Source organism: Scyliorhinus canicula, chromosome 8, assembly GCF_902713615.1.
Source record: "Scyliorhinus canicula chromosome 8, sScyCan1.1, whole genome shotgun sequence".
Lineage (NCBI taxonomy): Eukaryota > Metazoa > Chordata > Chondrichthyes > Carcharhiniformes > Scyliorhinidae > Scyliorhinus > Scyliorhinus canicula.
The window spans coordinates 41,745,464-41,765,257 of record NC_052153.1 but is presented as its reverse complement, the minus strand read 5'-3'; the positions used below and the strand labels follow the sequence as shown (position 1 = coordinate 41,765,257).

The 19,794-nt window shown below is 47.1% G+C and overlaps 1 protein-coding gene across 7 annotated transcripts in view; it reads right to left on the bottom strand.

The window, feature by feature from the left end:
* LOC119970193 (UDP-glucuronosyltransferase 2A1-like) overlaps positions 1–19,794 on the bottom strand; it is a 119,324-nt gene that overhangs the window by 40,817 nt on the left and 58,713 nt on the right. For all 7 annotated transcript variants that reach the window (XM_038804426.1, XM_038804429.1, XM_038804431.1 and 4 more), the window contains one exon: positions 11,242–11,390. In XM_038804426.1, coding sequence (XP_038660354.1) covers positions 11,242–11,390 — 149 coding nt within the window. The remainder of the gene's footprint in view (positions 1–11,241; positions 11,391–19,794) is intronic.

Genomic DNA, 19,794 nt, shown 5'->3' with positions numbered 1-19,794 from the left:
CTGGTGCCAGGGTCCAGGATGTCTCAGAACGGGTGGCGGGCATCCTGACGGGGGAGGGCAAACAGGCAGAGGTCATTGTACATATTGGTACTAACGACATAGGCAGGAAGGGGCATGTGGTCCTGCAGCAGGAGTTCAGGGACCTAGGCAGAAAGTTAAAAGACAGGACCTCCAGGGTTGTAATCTCGGGATTACTCCCTGTGCAACGTGCCAGTGAGGCTAGAAATAGGAAGATAGAGCAACTAAACACGTGTCCAAATAGCTGGTGTAGGAGGGAGGGTTTCCGTTATCTGGAGCTCTTCCGGGGCAGGTGTGGCCTGTATAAGAAGGACGGGTTGCATCTAAACTAGCGATGTTTGCTAGTGTCACACAGGAGGGTTTAAAATAGTATGGCAGGGGGTGGGTACCGGAGCAATAGGTTAGAAGGTGAAAGCATTGAGGGAGAACTAGGGAATAGGGCCAGTATGGCTCTGAGGAAGAGCAGACAGGGAGATGTTGCTAAAAACAGCGGGTCTGGTGGCCTGAAGTGCATATGTTTTCATGCAAGAAGTCTTACGGGTAAGGCAGATGAACTTAGAGCTTGGATTAGTACTTGGAACTATGACGTTGTTGCCATTACAGAGACCTGGTTGAGGGAAGGACAGGATTGGCAGCTACACGTTCCGGGATTTAGATGTTTCAGGCAGGATAGAGGGGGATGTAAAAGGGGTGGAGGAGTTGCGCTACTGGTGAGGGAGAATATCACAGCTGTACTGCGGGAGGACACCTCAGAGGGCAGCGAGGCTATATGGGTAGAGATCAGGAATAAGAAGGGTGCAGTTACAAAGTTGGGGGTTTACCACAGGCCTCCCAACAGCCAGCGGAAGATAGAGGAGCAGATAGGTAGACAGATTTTGGAAACGAGTAAAAGCAACAGGGTTGTTGTGATGGGAGACTTCAACTTCCCCAATATTGACTGGGACTCACTTAGTGCTAGGGGCTTGGACAGGGCAGAGTTTGTAAGCAGCATCCAGGAGGGCTTCTTAAAACAAAAAGTAGATAGTCCAACTAGGGAAGGGGCTGTACTGGACCTGGTATTGGGGAATGAGCCCGGCCAGGTGGTAGAAGTTTCAGTAGGTGAGCATTTTGGGAACAGTGACCACAATTCAATAAGTTTTAAAGTGCTGGTGGACAAGGATAAGTGGTCCAAGGGTGAATGTGTTGGATTGGGGGAAGGCTAATTATGACAATATTAGGAGGGAACTGAAGAACCTAGATTGGGGGCAGATGTTTGAAGGTAAATCAACATCTGATACGTGGGAGGCTTTCAAATGTCAGTTGAAAGGAATTCAGGACCGGGATGTTCCTGTGCGGAAGAAGGATAAATACCGCAAATTTCAGGAACCTTGGATAACCAGAGGTATTGTTTGCCTCGTCAAAAAGAAAAAGGAGGCATTTGTCAGGGCTAGAAGGCTGAGAACAGACAAAGCCTGTGTAGAATATAAGGAAAGTAGGAAGGAACTTAAGCAAGGAGTCAGGAGGGCTAGAAGGGGTCACGAAAAGTCATTGGCAAATAGGGTAAAGGAAAATCCAAGGCTTTTTATGCATACATAAAAAGCAAGAGGGTAGCCAGGGAAAGGGTGGGCCCACTGAAGGATAGGTAGGGAATCTATGTGTAGAGCCAGAAAAAATGGGCGAGATACTAAATGAATACTTTGCATCAGTATTCACCAAAGAGAAGGAATTGGTGAATGTTGAGTCTGGAGAAGGGTGTGTAGATAGCCTGGGTCACATTGAGATCCAAAAAGACGAGGTGTTGGGCGTCTTGAAAAATATTAAGGTAGATAAGTCCCCAGGGCCGGATGGGATCTACCCCAGAGTACTGAAGGAGGCGAGAGAGGAAATTGCTGAGGCCGTGACAGAAATCTTTGGATCCTCACTGTCTTCAGGTGATGTCCCGGAGGACTGGAGAATAGACAATGTTGTTCCTTTGTTTAAGAAGGGTAGCAAGGATAATCCAGGGAACTACAGGCTGGTGAGCCTTACGTCAGTGGTAGGGAAATTACTGGAGAAAATTCTTCGAGACAGGATCTATTCCCATTTGAAAGCAAATGGACGTATTAGTGAGAGGCAGCATGGTTTTGTGAAGGGGAGGTCGTGTCTCACTAACTTGATAGAGTTTTTTGAAGATTTCACAAAGATGATTGATGCAGGTAGGGCAGTGGATGTTGTCTATATGGACTTCAGTAAGGCCTTTGACAAGGTCCTTCATGGCAGACTGGTACAAAAGGTGAAGTCACATGGGATCAGGGGTGAGCTGGCAAGATGGATACAGAACTGGCTAGGTTATAGAAGGCAGAGAGTAGCAATGGAAGGGTGCTTTTTCTGATTGGAGGGCTGTGACTAGTGGTGTTCCGCAGGGATCAGTGCTGGGACCTTTGCTGTTCATAGTATATATAAATGATTTGGAGGAAAATGTAACTGGTCTGATTAGTAAGTTTGCAGACGACACAAAGGTTGATGGAATTGTAGATAGCGATGAGGACTGTCAGAGGATACAGCAGGATTTAGATCATTTGGAGACTTGGGCGGAGAGATGGCAGATGGAGTTTAATCCGGACAAATGTGATGTAATGCATTTTGGAAGGTCCAATGCAGGTAGGGAATATACAGTGAATGGTAGAACCATCAAGAGTATTGAAAGTCAGAGAGATCTAGGTGTACAGGTCCACAGGTCACTGAAAGGGGCAACACAGGTGGAGAAGGTAGTCAAGAAGGCATACGGCATGCTTGCCTTCATTGGCCGGGGCATTGAGTATAAGAATTGGCAAGTCATGTTGCAGCTGTATAGCACCTTAGTTAGGCCACACTTGGAGTATAGTGTTCAATTCTGGTCGCCACACTACCAGAAGGATGTGGAGGCTTTAGAGAGGGTGCAGAAGAGATTTACCAGGATGTTGCCTGGTATGGAGGGCATTAGCTATGAGGAGCGGTTGAATAAACTCGGTTTGTTCTCACTGGAACGATGGTGGTTGAGGGGCGACCTGATAGAGGTCTACAAAATTATGAGTGGCATAGACAGAGTGGATAGTCAGATGCTTTTTCCCAGGGGAGAGGGGTCAATTACTAGTGGGCATAGGTTTAAGGTGCGAGGGGCAAGGTTTAGAGGAGATGTACGAGGCAAGTTTTTTTAACACAGAGGGTAGTGGGTGCCTGGAACCCGCTGTCGGAGGAGGTGGTTGAAGCAGGGACGATAGTGACATTAAAGGGGCATCTTGACAAATACATGAATAGGATGGGAATAGAGGGATACGGACCCAGGAAGTGTAGAAGATTTTAGTTTCGACGGGCAGCATGGTCGGCACAGGCTTGGAGGGCCGAAGGGCCTGTTCCTGTGCTGTACTTTTCTTTGTAATCATTCTAGAAGGCAGAATGTCAGAATTGTAGGGTTGACTGTGGGTATGGAAGGCCCAACTCCCACATAATCCTTTTCTAAGATGTTTGGGAAGATGTTGGGGTCTGGTGGATTCACGGGTCCTCACAAGCAGGATGGACACTCCAGTAGATGCCCCGACCCAACAAACCACCATGGACTGTTATTGTATGGTTCAACTACCTCCATGAGAAGAACCAGGGGAGGTGACTACAGATTTCTCTTTGTTTTGTCTTGCTGTTGGGTTTGGTGGCCATTTGGGTTGGCCTTGTGCCTGTATTCTCTGACTCTGGGTCAAGGGGGGATGGGAAGCCCCCAATTCAGATGGTCACCTGGAACGTAGGCCCACTGAAAAGGTTGAGGGTGTGCACTCACCTGAAAAGTTTGAGTGCTGATGTGGTGTTTCTGCAGGAGACCCATTTGCACGCAAGGGAGCAGGCCAGGTCGCGGAAGCGGTGGGTGAGTCAAGTATTTCATTTGGGCTTTGACGGTAGGGCTCGAGAAGTGGCGATATTAATTAATAAACGGGTTCTATTTTTGACCACTAAAATTGTGGTGAATTCTAATGGTAAATATGTGATTGTAAGTTAGTCTTTGGCGGGCACTTTGGTGGTCCAGGTCAATGTCTGTGCACCAAATTGGGATGATATGGGGTTTGTTAAGAGGTTGCTGGCTTCCATTCCTGACTGCGACTCGCATCAACTAATCCTGGAGAGGGGCGGGGACTTAAATTGTGTTCTAGATTCAAAGTTGGATCGATCTAAGCCCAAGTCGCTGGCTCCATCAGGCGTGGCAAAGGCGTTGTTGGCTTTTATCAAGCAGATGGGGGCAGGGGGAGATCCGTGGTGTTTCTTGTACTTGAGGGATGAGGATTTTTCTTTCTCTCCCCCCCCCCCCCCCGTGTCCATCAGGTTTACTCAGGGGTTGACTTTTTTCTGGTGGGTAGATCTCTTCTTCCTTGGGTGATGAGGGCGGGCTATTCGGTGATTGCGATTTTGGCCATGCTCCACACTTTGTTGACTTGGTCCATCTTAGCACTCGCCATGGAGGTTGGATATGGCATTGTTAGCAGACCAAGGATTTTGCGAGTGGGGGGTTTGGTTGGGGTGGGGAGGGACGGGTTGAGGGATTGGTGTTGGGTTTATTTTGTTTTGTAATGCTATGTACTTTAAATGTAAAAATGTTAAAATTTAAATTAAAACACTTTTAAAAAAGGTGGCAGAACCCCTCATCGTATTAATGGCTCAGTAGAGAGTGGCTTCCTCTCATTCAAGTGTCTTCCTTTTCCTCCAACATTCACTACAATTAGCTGATTGAGCTTGGAATGAGTTCAGAGAATTCAGAAAGAGAGCACATATAAATGGCTTAAATGGATACCATTACTTTTCGAGGAGAGAAAATGCTTCATAAGCCTTTTGCACTTTCCTTACATCACAACACAATTGCAAAATTCTTACCAAAATCCACCCGAGACCACTTGCATCTGATTTAATGCAGCTGGTGTCACCATTTGGGTCAATCAAGTAAGAGTTTACCACTGAGACTTCCGGTGGCGGCGATGACGTAGGAAGCCGCACATTTGGGAGCTCCCGATTCCAACGGACTTTTCGGCTCTTTTTAGAGCCCAAAACGGAATTTTTTCAACGTCTCCCGGTGGGAGAAGGTGTGATCGACTTTCTCCGCATTTCATGACTCGAACTCGGAGTGGAAAGGGGGGAAAAACGGCAGCAGCTCCCCAGAAAAACCGGGGGAAGGATTCCAAGATGGCGGCCGGCGGAGCACCAGAGGAGTGGAAGCTGTGGGCCCAGGAGTAGCAAGCTGCTCTCCTGCGCTGTTTTGCAGATTTTAAGGCTGAGGTGCTGAGCTCTCTGCAGGAAATGAATAAAAAGCTCTCGGAGATTCAGACGACCCAGGGTGCTGCCATCCAGGCGTTGCAGGCGCAGGCCGCTGAACGAGAGGAGGAGGCCGTGGTCCTCGTGAGTAAGGTGGAGGGGCACGAGGCACTCCACAAGAAGTGGCAAGACCGCTTCGAGGAGCTTGATCACCGCATGAGGCGGAAGAATCTGAGGATCTTGGGACTTGCGGAGGAGCTGGAGGGGTCGGATCTGACAACCTACGTGGCTACGATGCTGAACTCGCTAGTGGGGGCAGAATCTTTCCATCTGCCCCTGGAGCTGGAGGGAGCCCACAGAGTACTGGCCAGGAGGCCCAAGGAGAACGAACCCCCGCGTGCGGTGCTGGTGAGGTTCCACCGGTTCAGTGATCGGGAGTGTGTGCTGCGCTGGGCCTAGAAGGTGAAGAGCAGCAATTGGGAGAATGGGGTAGTACGGATCTACCAGGATTGGAGTGCGGAGGTGGCTAAGCGGCGGTCCGGGTTTAATCGGACGAAGGGGGTGCTCTATAAGAAGAAGATCAACTTTGGAATGTTGCAGCCTGCGCGCCTGTGGGTAACTTATTTGGACCGGCATTATTATTTTGATTCCCCGGAGGAGGCGTGGGCCTTCGTGGGGACGGAGAAACTGGACTCGACCTAGGGGTTGTGGGGTTGGTTGCAATGCTTTATTGCTGGTTTCTGCTGTTGCGGTGTTCTCTTTTTCTGTACTTTGTAATTTTGATATTGTTATTTATTGGGGTGTTGTTCTGTTTTTTGTTGGGGGGCATTGTTTGAGTTTTGTATCTTGCGGGGAGGTTGGGGGGGTTTGTTGTATTCTATGTCGGGTTGGGGGTATGGAGTGGGGCTGGTATTTGGGAGCTGCGTCAGAAGGGTGTGGTGGGGCAGTGCGAAAGCGCGGGCTTTCCTCTGGTTTCCCGCGTTGCGGGGCTGGGGGCTGGAGATGACGACGGGGGGGGGCCTTAACTGGTTCTCCCCCACGCTGGAGCGGTGCCTGGAGGAGGGACAGGATGGGGGAATGATCCCACTTTGGGAGGGGTCGGGTTTTTGGCGGGAGTTTCCAGGGTCAGCAGAAGTTAGCTGACCCACGGAAGTACATCGGAGGATGGTTTGAGGCTAGGAGGGTTCCTAGCCTTGGGGGGGAATACCGGGTTGCTGCTGGCAGGGTCAGGAAGGAGCTGGTGTGGGCCGGGTGGACAGAGGTGAGGTGTTGTCGCTGTGGGGACTGGGTCAGGCGGAGGGTGCTGGCCTGGGGCGGGCAGTCGACGGGCTATGGCTAGTCGACGGGGCAGGGGGGTGGGACGCCCTCTGATCCGGTTGGTCACCTGGAATGCGAGAGGATTGAATGGGCCGGTGAAGCAGTCGAGGGTACTTGCTCATCTGAGGGGGCAAAAAGCAGATGTGGCAATGCTTCAGGAGACCCACCTGAAGGTGGCGGACCAGGTCCGTCTGAGGAAGGGGTGGGTGGGGCAGGTTTTCCACTCTGGGTTGGATGTGAAGAACCGGGGAGTGGCGATTCTGGTGGGGAAAAATGTGTCGTTTGAGGCATCTGAGGTGGTGGCGGATAAGGGGGGTAGGTATGTTATGGTTAGGGGCAGGCTACAGGGAGAGAAGGTGGTACTTGCTTGTGTGTATGCCCCAAATTGGGACGATGCGGGCTTTATGAGGCGTATGCTGGGACGGGTCCCGGATCTAGAGGCGGGAGGTCTGATTATGGGGGGGACTTCAATACGGTGTTGGATCCTTCACTGGATCGGTCCTGTTCAAGGACGGATAGGAGGCCGGCGGCGGCCAAGGTACTGAGTGGGTTTATGGACCAGATGGGAGGGGCGGACCCATGGAGGTTTGTGAGGCCGAGGGCACGGGAGTACTCTTTCTTCTCCCACGTACATAGGGTGTATTCTCGGATAGACTTCTTCGTGGTGAGTAGGGGACTGATTCCGAGAGTGGAGGAGGCCGAATATTCGGCCATTGCAATCTCCGACCACGCTCCGCATTGGATGGAGTTGGAGATGGGGGAGGTGCGGGACCAGCAGATGGGGGAGGTGCGAGACCAGCGCCCGTTGTGGCAGTTGATGTGGGGTTGTTGGCGGAGGAGGAGGTGTGTAGGAGGGTCCGGGCAAGTATTGAGGGGTACCTCGAGGTGAATGATACGGGGGAGGTCCAGGTGGGGATGGTCTGGGCAGGGCCGGCTCAAGGTACCGGCAACTCGGGCAGTCGCCCGGGGCGCCATGAAGGAGTGCGTGACAAAGACAAGGAAATTTCCACAACCGTCAGCTTGTACACGTCACCTAAGGTGGGTCGCGGGCAGCTGAGGATATGGGCATAGTGAAATGTAAGTAAATTATTTCATAATTTTTATGAAGTATTTATCTGACTGTTTTTAATTTATTTTACAACGCAGTGTCTATTTTTACGTGACCGTAAATCATTTTCTGTTGGCTATTTTTACTTGAATTCCGGTCAAGTCAAGTGCGGGACCCACGTAAAAATACCACAGATGATTTTACAAACAGATGTGATCTCGATGTGAATATAGCTATTAGGTACACTTCTACCATTAAGTCGATGTTAGTAGGAAATAATATTTCAGAAAAACCAAATGCTGGTGTAAACCGTGTAATATAGACGAAACTGGGAATATTTAGTTATTAGATTAAAAGAACATAAACGTGACATGCCTAACTGCAACACAAATAATGCTGTTCATTTGTTCATACTTTTTATTAGGAGAAAATTCGTTACAGCTACAGTCTTTATCATCGTGAACTTACGGAATATAGTATGCTTCTCAGTTTGTTCAGATTCTGTACAGATTTGAATGCCTCGATTTTGTAATATTGTAATAAACTCTTTATTCTACATTTTCAGTTTTTCTCCTTGTGAAAATATTTCAAAATTATACTTGTAAGGGCGCCGAAGTTCAGCTTGCCCGGGGCGCCAGCAACCCTAGGGCCAACACTGGGAAGCCTGAAGGCAGTGATTCGTGGGGAGCTGATATCCATCCGGGCACACAGGGAGAGGAGCAAGAGGAGTGAGAGTGATAGACTGGTGGGAAAGATGCTGGAGGTGGACAGGAGGTACGCGGAGGCACCAGAGGAGGGACTGTTGGGGGAGAGGCGCAGCCTATAGGCTAAATTTGATTTGCTGACCACTAGAAAGGCGGAGGCACAGTGGAGGAAGGCACAAGGGGCAGTATATGATGAACATGGTGAAAAGGCGAGTAGGATGCTGGCTCATCAGCTCCGCAAGCGGGATGCGGCTAGGGAAATTGCTGGAGTGAGAGACAAGAGTGGGAATGTGGTGCGGAAAGGGGTAGAGGTGAATGAGGTCTTCAAGGATTTTTACGGGGAACTGTACCGGTCGGAGCCAACGGTGGAGAGGAGGGGAATGGAGAGGTTTCTCGACGGGCTATCTTTCCCGAAGGTGCAGGAGGAGCAGGTGGAGGGGTTGGGGGCGCCGATTGAGCTGGAGGAGCTGGTTCAGGGGATCGGGAAGATGCAGTCAGGGAAGGCGCCAGGGCCGGATGAGTTCCCGGTGGAATTTTAGAAAAAGTTTGTGGACCTACTGGGCCCCTTGCTGATGCGGACACTTAATGAGGTGGGAAGGGGGGACTTTGCCCCCGACGATGTCGCGGGCGCTGATTTCTTTAATTTTAAAGAGGGACAAGGACCCCCAGCAGTGTGGTTCATACAGGCCCATATCTCTCCTTAATGTGATGCCAAGGTGCTGGCAAAAATCCTGGCCACCAGGATAGAGGACTGTGTGCCAGGGGTTGTACACCAGGACCAGACAGGTTTTGTTAAGGGAAGGCAGCTGAACACGAATGTGCGGAGGTTGTTGAATGTCATCATGATGCCGGCGATTGAGGGGGAGGTTGAGATAGTGGTGGCGCTGGATGTGGAGAAGGCCTTCGATAGAGTGGAGTGGGTGTACTTATGGGAGGTGTTGGGGTGGTTTGGATTTGGTGAAGGGTTTATTAGATGGGTGAGGCTACTATATGAGGCCCCAATGGCGTGTTTGGCCACGAATGGGAGGAGGTCGGAGTACTTCCGGCTTTACCGAGGGACCAGGCAGGGTTGCCCCCTGTCCCCCTTGTTGTTTGCATTGGCAATCGAGCCGTTGGCAATGGCATTGAGGGATTCAGGGAGGTGGAGGGGTTTGGTGTGGGGTGGGGAGGAACATAGGGCGTTGTTGTATGCCGATGACCTGTTACTGTATGTGGCGGACCCGGTGGGAGGGATGCCGGGGGTGATGGAGCTGCTAGCTGAGTTTGGGACCTTTTCAGGCTATAAACTAAATCTAGGCAAGAGTGAGGTGTTTGTGGTGCACTCTGGGGACCAGGAGGAAGGAATTGGTAGGCTCCCGCTTAGGAGGGCAGGGGAGAGTTTTAGGTACCTGGGGATGCAGGTGGCCAGGAACTGGGGGACTCTTCACAAGAATAATTTCACCAGGCTTGTGGATCAGATGGAGGAGGAGTTGAAGAGGTGGGACATGCTGCCATTGTCGTTGGCGGGGAGGGTGCAGTCCGTCAAAATGACGGTGCTTCCGAGGTTCTTGTTCGTCTTTCAGTGCCTGCCCATCTTCATCCCCAGGGCCTTCTTCAGGAGGGTGACTAGCAGTATTTTGAGCTTTGTGTGGGCACGTGGGACTCTGAGAGTGAAGAGGATTTTCCTGGAGCGAGGGAGGGATGGAGGCGGGCTGGCGCTGCCCAACCTTTTGGGGTACTATTGGGCAGCCAATATCTCAATGGTGCGTAAATGGGTGATGGGGGGGCGGAAAGAATGGAGATGGCGACTTGCAGAGGTACGAGCCTGGGTGCCTTGGTAACGGCGCCGTTGCCGCTTTCTCCTAAGAGGTATACCACGAGCCCGGTGGTGGCGGCAACCCTAATAATCTGGGTACAGTGGAGACAGCATAGGGGGGAAACAGGGGGCTCGATGGAGGCTCCATTAGGTGGAAATCATCGGTTCATCCCGGGAACACTGATGGGGGATTTAGGGGGTGGCATAGGGTGGGCATCAGTAAACTGAGGGACCTGTTTATTGGCGGGAGGTTTGCGGGCCTGGGGGAACTGGAAGATAAATTTGGGCTCCCCCAAGGGAACATGTTCAGATACTTGCAGGTAAAGGCGTTTGCTAGGCGACAGGTAGAGGAGTTCCCTTTGCTGCCCTCGCGGGGGGCGATGGACAGAGTGCTTTCGGGGGTGTGGGTCGGAGAGGGGAAGGTGTCTGACATTTATAAGGTAATACAAGAGGTGGAGGAGTCGTCAGTGGAGGAGCTGAAGGCTAAATGAGAGGGGGAACTTGGGGAGCAGATAGAGAACGGGACTTGGGCGGATGCCTTGGAGAGAGTCAACTCTTCCTCTTCATGTACGAGGCTTAGTCTCATCCAATTCAAGGTGTTGCACCGGGCCCACATGTCCAGGACTAGGATGAATAGGTTCTTTGGGGGTGAGGACAGGTGCACCAGGTGTTCGGGGAGTCCGGCGACTCATGCCCATATGTTCTGGGCATGCCCAGCACTGGACTTTACCACTGATCAGACATGCCAATGTTAATCAAACAAAAAAGGCTTCGCTGGATGGGGCATGTGTGAAAAATGGAAGATGGCTGCATCCTGAAGATTATGTTGCATGGGCAAAGAGACCAGCAGGGCACCCAAATTTCCATCCAACTCAAGGATACTGTTAAAACAGACATGGAAGCCCTCAATGAAGGTGGTGCCTTTTTATAGATGATGGCACATTGAGTAGTGTGAATATTGTACTCTGTTTGAACTCTGATGGGATGAAATTACACATTCCTCTCAGAATCCTGGGTGATGGATGTCCAATTGATCTGATGAAATCATCCCACAAAGGGACTACATTCCTTCTTATGGTTCTGTCATTTGATATGGTGGAAAATTGTAGATTCCATTGTTTCTTCAGTCTTACCTGAGACAGGGGTTTTGCTGGTCGACAGTGAAGCCCTCCTACGAATATAAAATTGGGTAGAAGTGGTCGGGGAAATTCAAAATCCCAATATGTCCGAATCAGCCAAATTTCAGCCTTTCCCATTGTTTCACAGAATGTGGTTGGTTTACCTTTATAAATAGCAGCAGAACAAACAGGAGATTAGAACAATGAGCGTGTGTATTATATGAATTATTTTTCAGACACCCGTTATTAGTAATGTTATCTCCAATAAGATTAAATCATTGAAGCTAATCTATTCATATCTCAATGTACTTGGGCTTACTGCACATTGTAGGCCCAACAACAGAAGCCATTTGACTCTTGTGTCTGTGCAAGTTCTTTATACAAGCAGTTCAAAAATGAACCATACTGACGTTCTCTTTCACCCTAGCCTTGACTTATTAGCCTTTTTATTTTTACTCTTTCGAAACTCTGCATAATTTAAAAATCCTCTTTTCTCCTGTTCGCCTGCTTTCTCCAAGGAAAAGAGTCCCAATATTTTGATTGGTTTGGATTTGTTTATTGTCACGTGTACCGAGGTACAGTGAAAAGTATTTTTCTGCGAGCAGCTCAACAGATCATTCACTACATGGAAGAAAAGGGAATTAAACAAAATTCAAGAAAATACATAATAGGGCAACACAAGATATATAATGTAACTACATAAGCATTGGCATCGGATGAAGCATACAGGGTGTAGTGTTAATGAGGTCAGTCAATAAGAGGGTCATTTAGGAGTCTGGTGACAGTGGAGAAGAAGCTGTTTTTGAGTCTGTTCGTGCGTGTTCTCAGACTTCTGTATCTCCTGCCCGATGGAAGAAGTTGGAAAAGTGAGTAAGCCGGGTGGGAGGGATCCTTGATTATTCTGCCCGCTTTCCCCCGGCAGCGGGAGGTGTAGATGGAGTCCATGGATGGAAGGCAGGTTCGTGTGATGGACTGGGCGGTATTCACAACTCTTTGAAGTTCCTTGCGGTCCTGGGCCGAGCAGTTACCATGGCTGTGATGCAGCCTGATAGGATGCTTTCTATAGTGCATCTGTAAAAGTTGGTACGGGTTAATGTGGACATGCTGAATTTCCTTAGTTTCCTGAGGAAGTATAGGCGCTGTTGTGCTTTCTTGGTGATAGCGTCGACGTGAGTGGACCAGGACAGATATTTGGTGATGTGCACCCCTAGGAATTTGAAACTGCTAACCATCTCCACTTTGGCCCCGTTGATGCTGACAGGGGTGTGTACAGTACTTTGCTTCCTGAAGTCGATGACCAGCTCTTTAGTTTTGCTGGCATTGAGGGAGAGATTGTTGTCGTTACACCACTCCACTAGGTTCTCTATCTCCCTCCTGTATTCTGACTCGTCGTTATTCGAGATCCGGCCCACTATGGTCGTATGTCAGCAAACTTGTAGATGGAGTTGGAACTAAGTTTTGCCACGCAGTCGTGTGTGTACAGGGAGTAGAGTAGGGGGCTAAGTACGCAGCCTTGCGGGGCACCGGTATTGAGGACTATCATGGAGGAGGTGTTGGTGTTCATTCTTACTGATTGTGGTCTGTTGGTCAGAAAATCAGGATCCAGTTGCAGAGTGGAGAACCAAGTCCTAGATTTCAAATACATCCTAATAAATATATCTTATCGTCTCTGACTTAATGCTGATGACTTTATGTTCACTACTGCTTTCATGTATTTTCTATAATGGAACTCCCAAAACTGTAATATTCTCTGTATGCCTGGACAGCAATGTCTTTTTTAGTTGAAGTGTTCTGAGAACATATGGCTTTTAAATGAACAAAACTGTTTATTAACTAACTAAAACACTGAAGGATTTCTATGATGTCTTCTATAATTACAGTTGGATACTATAACTCAATACAAATAACCATCAACTAGTATTAATTACTCTTGACTAAGGAGCTACTTGATATGCGACTGGACTCTACGCCTGCAATCCACATTCTGCCTCACATGTGTCTGTGTTCCAGTAACGTTCTCCTGTCGCCACGCCACCTGTGGTCGGCTGCTAGAATTGTAATCTAGGGCAGCATGGTGGCGCAGTGAGTTAGCCCTGTTGCCTCACAGCGACGCGGTCCCAGGTACGATCCCGGCTCTGGGTCACTGTCCATGTGGAGTTTGTACATTCTCCCCGTGTCTGCGTGGGTTTCACCCCCACAACCTAAAGATGTGCAAGGTAGGTGGATTGACCACGCTAAATTTCCCCTTAATTGGAAAAAATGAATTGGGTACTCTAAATTTTTAAAAAAGGAATTGTAATCTATACATGCAGGCACATGTGTCTGTGTTCCAGTAACATTCTCCTGTCGCCACGCCACCTGTGGTCGGATGCTAGAATTGTAATCTGTACATACAGGTACTAATGTTTATACACAGTTTGACTATACTATATACACAGATGATAGTTCACATATCATCACAAAAGCTGCAACAATGTTCTAACTGTGACTCAACCAATATTTTCTCGGAATCTATCATTACTTTTTTACTTTTGTATTCCCTAACACTGTGATAAAATCAAAAATGCTATCGGCTCTTTTATGACTTAATCTAGCTATGCCACCATTATTGGAATTATGTCAGCAATCCTAGTTTCCTCTGTTCATCCATAACCTTTTCATGATATTCCATTGTTTCCTTTTCATCTACCTAATATGTGCCACACATTGATCTATAGAACATAAAACAGAACAGCACAGAACAGGCCCTTCGGCCCTCGATGTTGTGCCGAGCCATGATCACCCTACTCAAACCCACGTATCCACCCTATACCCGTAACCCAACAACCACCCCCTTAACCTTACTTTTTAGGACACAACGGGCAATTTAGCATGGCCAATCCACCTAACCCGCACATCTTTGGACTGTGGGAGGAAACCGGAGCACCCGGAGGAAACCCACGCACACGGGGAGGACGTGCAGACTCCGCACAGACAATGACCCAGCCGGGAATCGAACCTGGGACCCTGGAGCTGTGAAGCATTTATGCTAACCACCGTGCTACCGTGCTGCCCTATATATTAAATAATTTCTGCTGCCTGTCTGCCCAAATCTCTTAACCCATCCCTGTCTTCCTGAAGTCTTTTAACATCCTGCATATTAATTGTTAACCTCTCTTCAATATGTCCCCAGCAGATTTTGTGTTGCCTAAACCCAATTCCAAATCAAATATATACTCTGAGAACAAAAGTGGCCACAGCAGCAATCCATTTCAGCCACTTCACCAGCCTAAGCAGCAACCATTTACTGTAACTTTGCTTCCTGTTCGTCAACCAGCTTTCGATCCAAACTGCTTTATTTGCCTAATAGCCCCCTGGTGAGACACCTTAGAAACATCAACAAATAACAATGTATTACGTAATATGGGGCTTGGATTGTGGATCGGATAGGAAACAATTAACAAGTGATTAAGACATCAATTCTAGGTTAATTGTTTAAGCACGCCACTGGATGCATATCGAGGTGAAACAGGTGGGGGGAGTTTTATTGGAGTCAGAACAAAGCTCTGTTTGGAAGAAGTCAATGCTTGGGCTGGAATTTTCCATTCCTCCTGTGGTGGGTTTCCCCACGGTAGAAGCAATGAGCTTTGGCTGCCAGCGGGGTCTCCCAGTCACGCCAAAGTCAATGGCAATGTGCATTGTTTGCCAGGCCCGCCTTCAGCAGACCAGAAGATCCTGCCATGGAAATTTTTGCCCTTGGTGTTTATCCTTCTTACCAACTAACCATTGGTGCTTAACAATTGTTATTGAACATACTTTGTCAAGACTCCTCCAGTTTCTCTGCTTTCCACATAATTCAGTGATGGATTTTAAGCAATAAAATATTGGCATACTCCGCCAACTCTGGTTTCTACTGGTGTGCATACAAATAGTGCTCTGAAACCCACTGCACAGAAGCTGATGCACAGGTCCCTGAAATGTATTAGGGTTTGGCCGATCTTAACAACACTGGTCATAGTCAGTGTATAAAGGAGAAAATAGCTTAGTTTGTCCATTGGCTTGTGCCCTTGAGTAGGAGCCATCAGCACCACTTGAACACAAGTACCCCCATTTAGGAATGAACAACAAATCAACAACATTATTTGTTGGCAAGGAATGTTCTAGAATTCACCTGCCTGAACTTATGCTATGCGATATTGGACAATTCCTACCATAATGTAGAAAAATCGCCTCTTGTGTTATGTAAAGCATTGACATTAAAAGAATTATATGATCCATCATGCCCTTTTTAGTGAATCATTTAATGGATTTGGGTGACATTTTCTTGTCCGATTTATGGCTTTGGTAAAACAGGAAACAAAGAAATTACGATTATATGTATCAGTAACAGGTTTTAGGTATTATTCACCCAGATTCCACAGCAATATAGAACATCCAGGATTTAATTACTCAGCAAATGGATTCAAAGGTAAAACAAGAAACAGACAAACAATAAAAAATACAAACTCACGGACAAGTCTATCTCAATCCCCTAGTAACCAAAGAAAATGAGAAACACAAGAATGACTGCAGTCTTGGGGCCAGACGCACATTAAACTAGAAACCAAGATTGTTCTCCTTCGAGCAGTGAAGATTAATGGGAAGCTTAATGGAGGTGTTCAAAATTATGAAGGATTCTCACAGAATAAAACAAGGAGAAGCAGTTTCCACTAACAGGAGGCATGCTCGTCTGAGGTCATAGAATGAAAATAATTGGTTTGTGTTTGTTTATTGTCACGTGTACCGAGGTACGGTGAAAAGTATTGTTCTACGTATAGTCCAGACAGATCATTCCATACATGAAAAAAAAAGAGGACATACATAAATACACAATGTAAATACATAGACACAGGCATTGGGTGATGCATACAGATGTAAAGAAGCAGGGCAAGACCAGGAGTATCTTATACACAGTGAGCTAATATGATCTGGTCTGTACTGTCTGAAAGAGTGATGGAAGTAGGTCAATTAGTAACATTTAAAAGAGAGCTGGACATGTATATTTGAAACTGAAATTTGTTGGGCTAAGAGGAAAAAACGGGAGATGAAACTAATTTGGAGAGGCTGAACGGCTTCAATCTGTGCTGGAATTTCCCTTATTCAAATTCACTTATTCAACTTTATCACCGTGTAATGATGAATCCTACCAGTACCGTAGCAATTATACACCACTAAGCTACGCTGAAGATTAAGCAAAGTCCAGAGAAAGCTAAACTTTCACCTTGACTTCAACCTGTTTTGTCAAGGCGATAATCATATGATGTGGCATACCGATATGAATGACCTCTGTGAAATCACAAGAGTTTGAATCTGAAATGTAGACGTTCTACAGAATGCTGATATGTTTTTTTTTTATTCGTTCATGGGACGTTGGCATAGCAGCATTTATTGACCTTGAGGGGGCAGTTAAGAGTCAACCACATTGCTGTGGGTCTGGAGTCACGAGAAGGCCAGACCAGGTAATGACAATAGATTTCCTTCCCAAAAGGACATTAGTGAACCAGATGGCTTTTTATGACAATCACCAATGGCCAACATTAGACTTTTAATTCTAGATTTTCTTTTTTTTACATTTAGAGTACCCAATTCACTTTTTATTCCAATTAAGGGGCAATTTAGCATGGCCAATCCACCTACCCTGCACATCTTTGGATTGTGGGGGTGAAACCCACGCAAACACTGGGAAAATGTGCAAACTCCACACGGACGGTAACCCATAGCTGGGATCGAACCTGGGACCTCGGTGCCGTGAGGCTGCAGTGCTAACCACTGCGCCACCGTGCTGCCCTTAATTCCAGATTTTTATTGAATTCAAATTTCACCATCTGCAGTGGTGATATTTGAACCTGGGTCCCCAGAGCATTACTCTGGGTCTCTGGTTTACTAGTCCAGTGACAATACCACTACGCCATCGCCTCCCCAAGGTGATCAACTGGCATGTTCGATTCCATCCTACACAATGTCACTACATAACCATTCTGAGCGATTCGTGCTGTCCTTACTCCACACATACTGAAGCAGATTCAACACATATCAATCTGTTCATCAGTGTTGTGCAAGAAAAGTCAGCTTATTGCCCCATTAAGAGTGGAATGTGTCAATTGAAATCAGTTAAATGTGCAACTGGAGGTTTTTAATGTTGAAGACACAATTGAGAAGCAATATCCTCTTCACCCGCTCCTTTGCCGCCAATCCTCCTCTACCACACACTCTTGTTCATGTACAAAGTTGAGATGGCAAGGTTTTTTTTAAGCTGAGTTGGTGCTGAGCAGTGCGGCCTCAGGTCGCTTCAAAATGCAATTTTTAACAATCCTTTAATTTCCCTCAAGGAAACCTTTCAGAACAACATTCACGCAAGTTCCATATCAAGGTTTATTTTCCTTAATGCTCATTGCAGCCACTTTATTCCAGAGAAGGGGGATTTTGTTTGAGGTGAATATATTTACAGATTTATTGATATGTTTTAAGATGCTAATTTTTTGGCTCCAGGAAGGATTTAAAGTCAATTTATGCAATGGTGTTAATGCCAATGAAGTATTGCACTCAACTGCCAGATAAATGAATCAGATACCAACATTCTAATTGCAAACAACTGAATTATTCAAAAATTGCATCAAAACATAATAAGCCTGACCAATAGGGATGTTGGACAATAGAAGGCCCATTTCATTATTCCTCCTAGACTTAGACAAAAGGGTGAACTAAGCACCACTTTGTTGTCAAAAGATGGATCATCCCCTTTACCCCAATGGGCAACTAAGGATGGGCAATAGATGCAGCCTTGCCAACATCATTCAGATCCTAAGTAAATACAGAAATTTGACTATTTTGATGCTGATCATATAAAACCGAAAAACCCATGTAAACATATAGGAGGTTAAAATATTTTAAAACATTAATGGATAAAAGATGAACCAGAACGGCAGCACGGTAGCATTGTGGATAGCACAACTGCTTCACAGCTCCAGGGTCCCAGGTTCGATTCCGGCTTGGGTCACTGTCTGTGAGGAGTCTGCACATCCTCCCCATGTGTGCGTGGATTTCCTCCGGGTGCTCCGGTTTCCTCCCACAGTCCAAAGATGTGCAAGTTAGGTGGATTGGCCATGATAAATTGCCCTTAGTGTCCAAAATTGCCCTTAGTGTTGGGTGGGGTTACTGGGTTATGGGGATAGGGTGGAGGTGTTGACCTCGGGTAGGGTGCTCTTTCCAAGAGCCGGTGCAGACTCGATGGGCCGAGTGGCCTCCTTCTGCGCTGCAAATTCTATGATTTTAAAATGAATGTGAATCACAGGTAAGGTTACATAAATGGCTGCTGGAGTTGAACACTCTCAGAAGCTGTCAGGAAATCTAAACGAGTTTGTTCAAAGAAAGAGGGGCGCATGGTGGTGCAGTGCTTAGCATTGCTGCCTCATGGCGCTGAGGTCCCAAGTTCGATCCCGGCCCCGGCTCACTGTCTGTGTGGAGTTTGCACATTCTCCCCGTGTTTGCATGGGTCTCACCCCCACAACCCAAAAGAAGTGCAGGCTAGGTAGATTGACCACACTAAATTGCCCCTTAAATCGGAAAACAAAAATCGGATACTCTAAATTGTTTTTAAAAGGTTTGTTCAAAGAAGAGTTAAAAGAAAGTGACGCAAAAATGTATTTCAGGGGGGAAGCAATTATTACATAAGCCATCGGACTAACTCCAGTCTCACTGCCAGAATTCGGGGGTGATCTACCAAACATTGGGTATAGTTCACTTTCCCGTTTATTTCTCAAAGTTTTTATTGATCATAACAGGGCAGCATGGTTGCACAATGGGTAGCACTGTTGCTTCACAGCTCCAGGGTCCCAGGTGTGATTCCTGGCTTGGGTCACTGTCTGTGCGGAGTCTGCATGTTCTCCCTGTGTCTGCGTGGGTTTCCTCCGGGTGCTCCAGTTCCCTCCCACAAGTCCCGAAAGACTGTTAGGTGAATTGGACATTCTGAATTCTCCCTCTGTGTACCCGAACAGGCACCAAAGTGTGATGACTATAGGATTTTCATAGTAACTTCATTGCAGTGTTAATATAATGAAGTTGTGACAATAAAGATTATTATTAAGACTGATGTTCACTTTGATTAATTAAGATAATGCCCATGAACTACGTAGCATCCTGCCTTATTGTCATAGAGTGCAGCAGAGGGGAAAGTTATCTCTCAAAGCCAGGGTCACGGCTGCACTGAGGTCCTAAAGGGGGTGAAGTCCCAGAAATGCCCATTGAAATTATCCATAATACTATCTTGACACGTTGCCAATGTCTGGGATTTAGAGCATTGGCTGGAATATAGGTTGAATTCCTATTGGTTGCAGCAGTTGCCCTTAAAGCAACAGTGATTTCATTGGTTCTAAAGGACTTTGGAACTTTGTGAAGATGAAAGTGTGCGCATGCCAATAGACATGTATGTTTTTCCAATGCGTCCTCTTGTTCTGATCCATTCTAAATACTCTTCTTTGGTGAGATCTCACAGAGTGAACACACACCTCACGGAATAAATCAAAATTTCAACCCCTTTTTGTTCTCGTATAA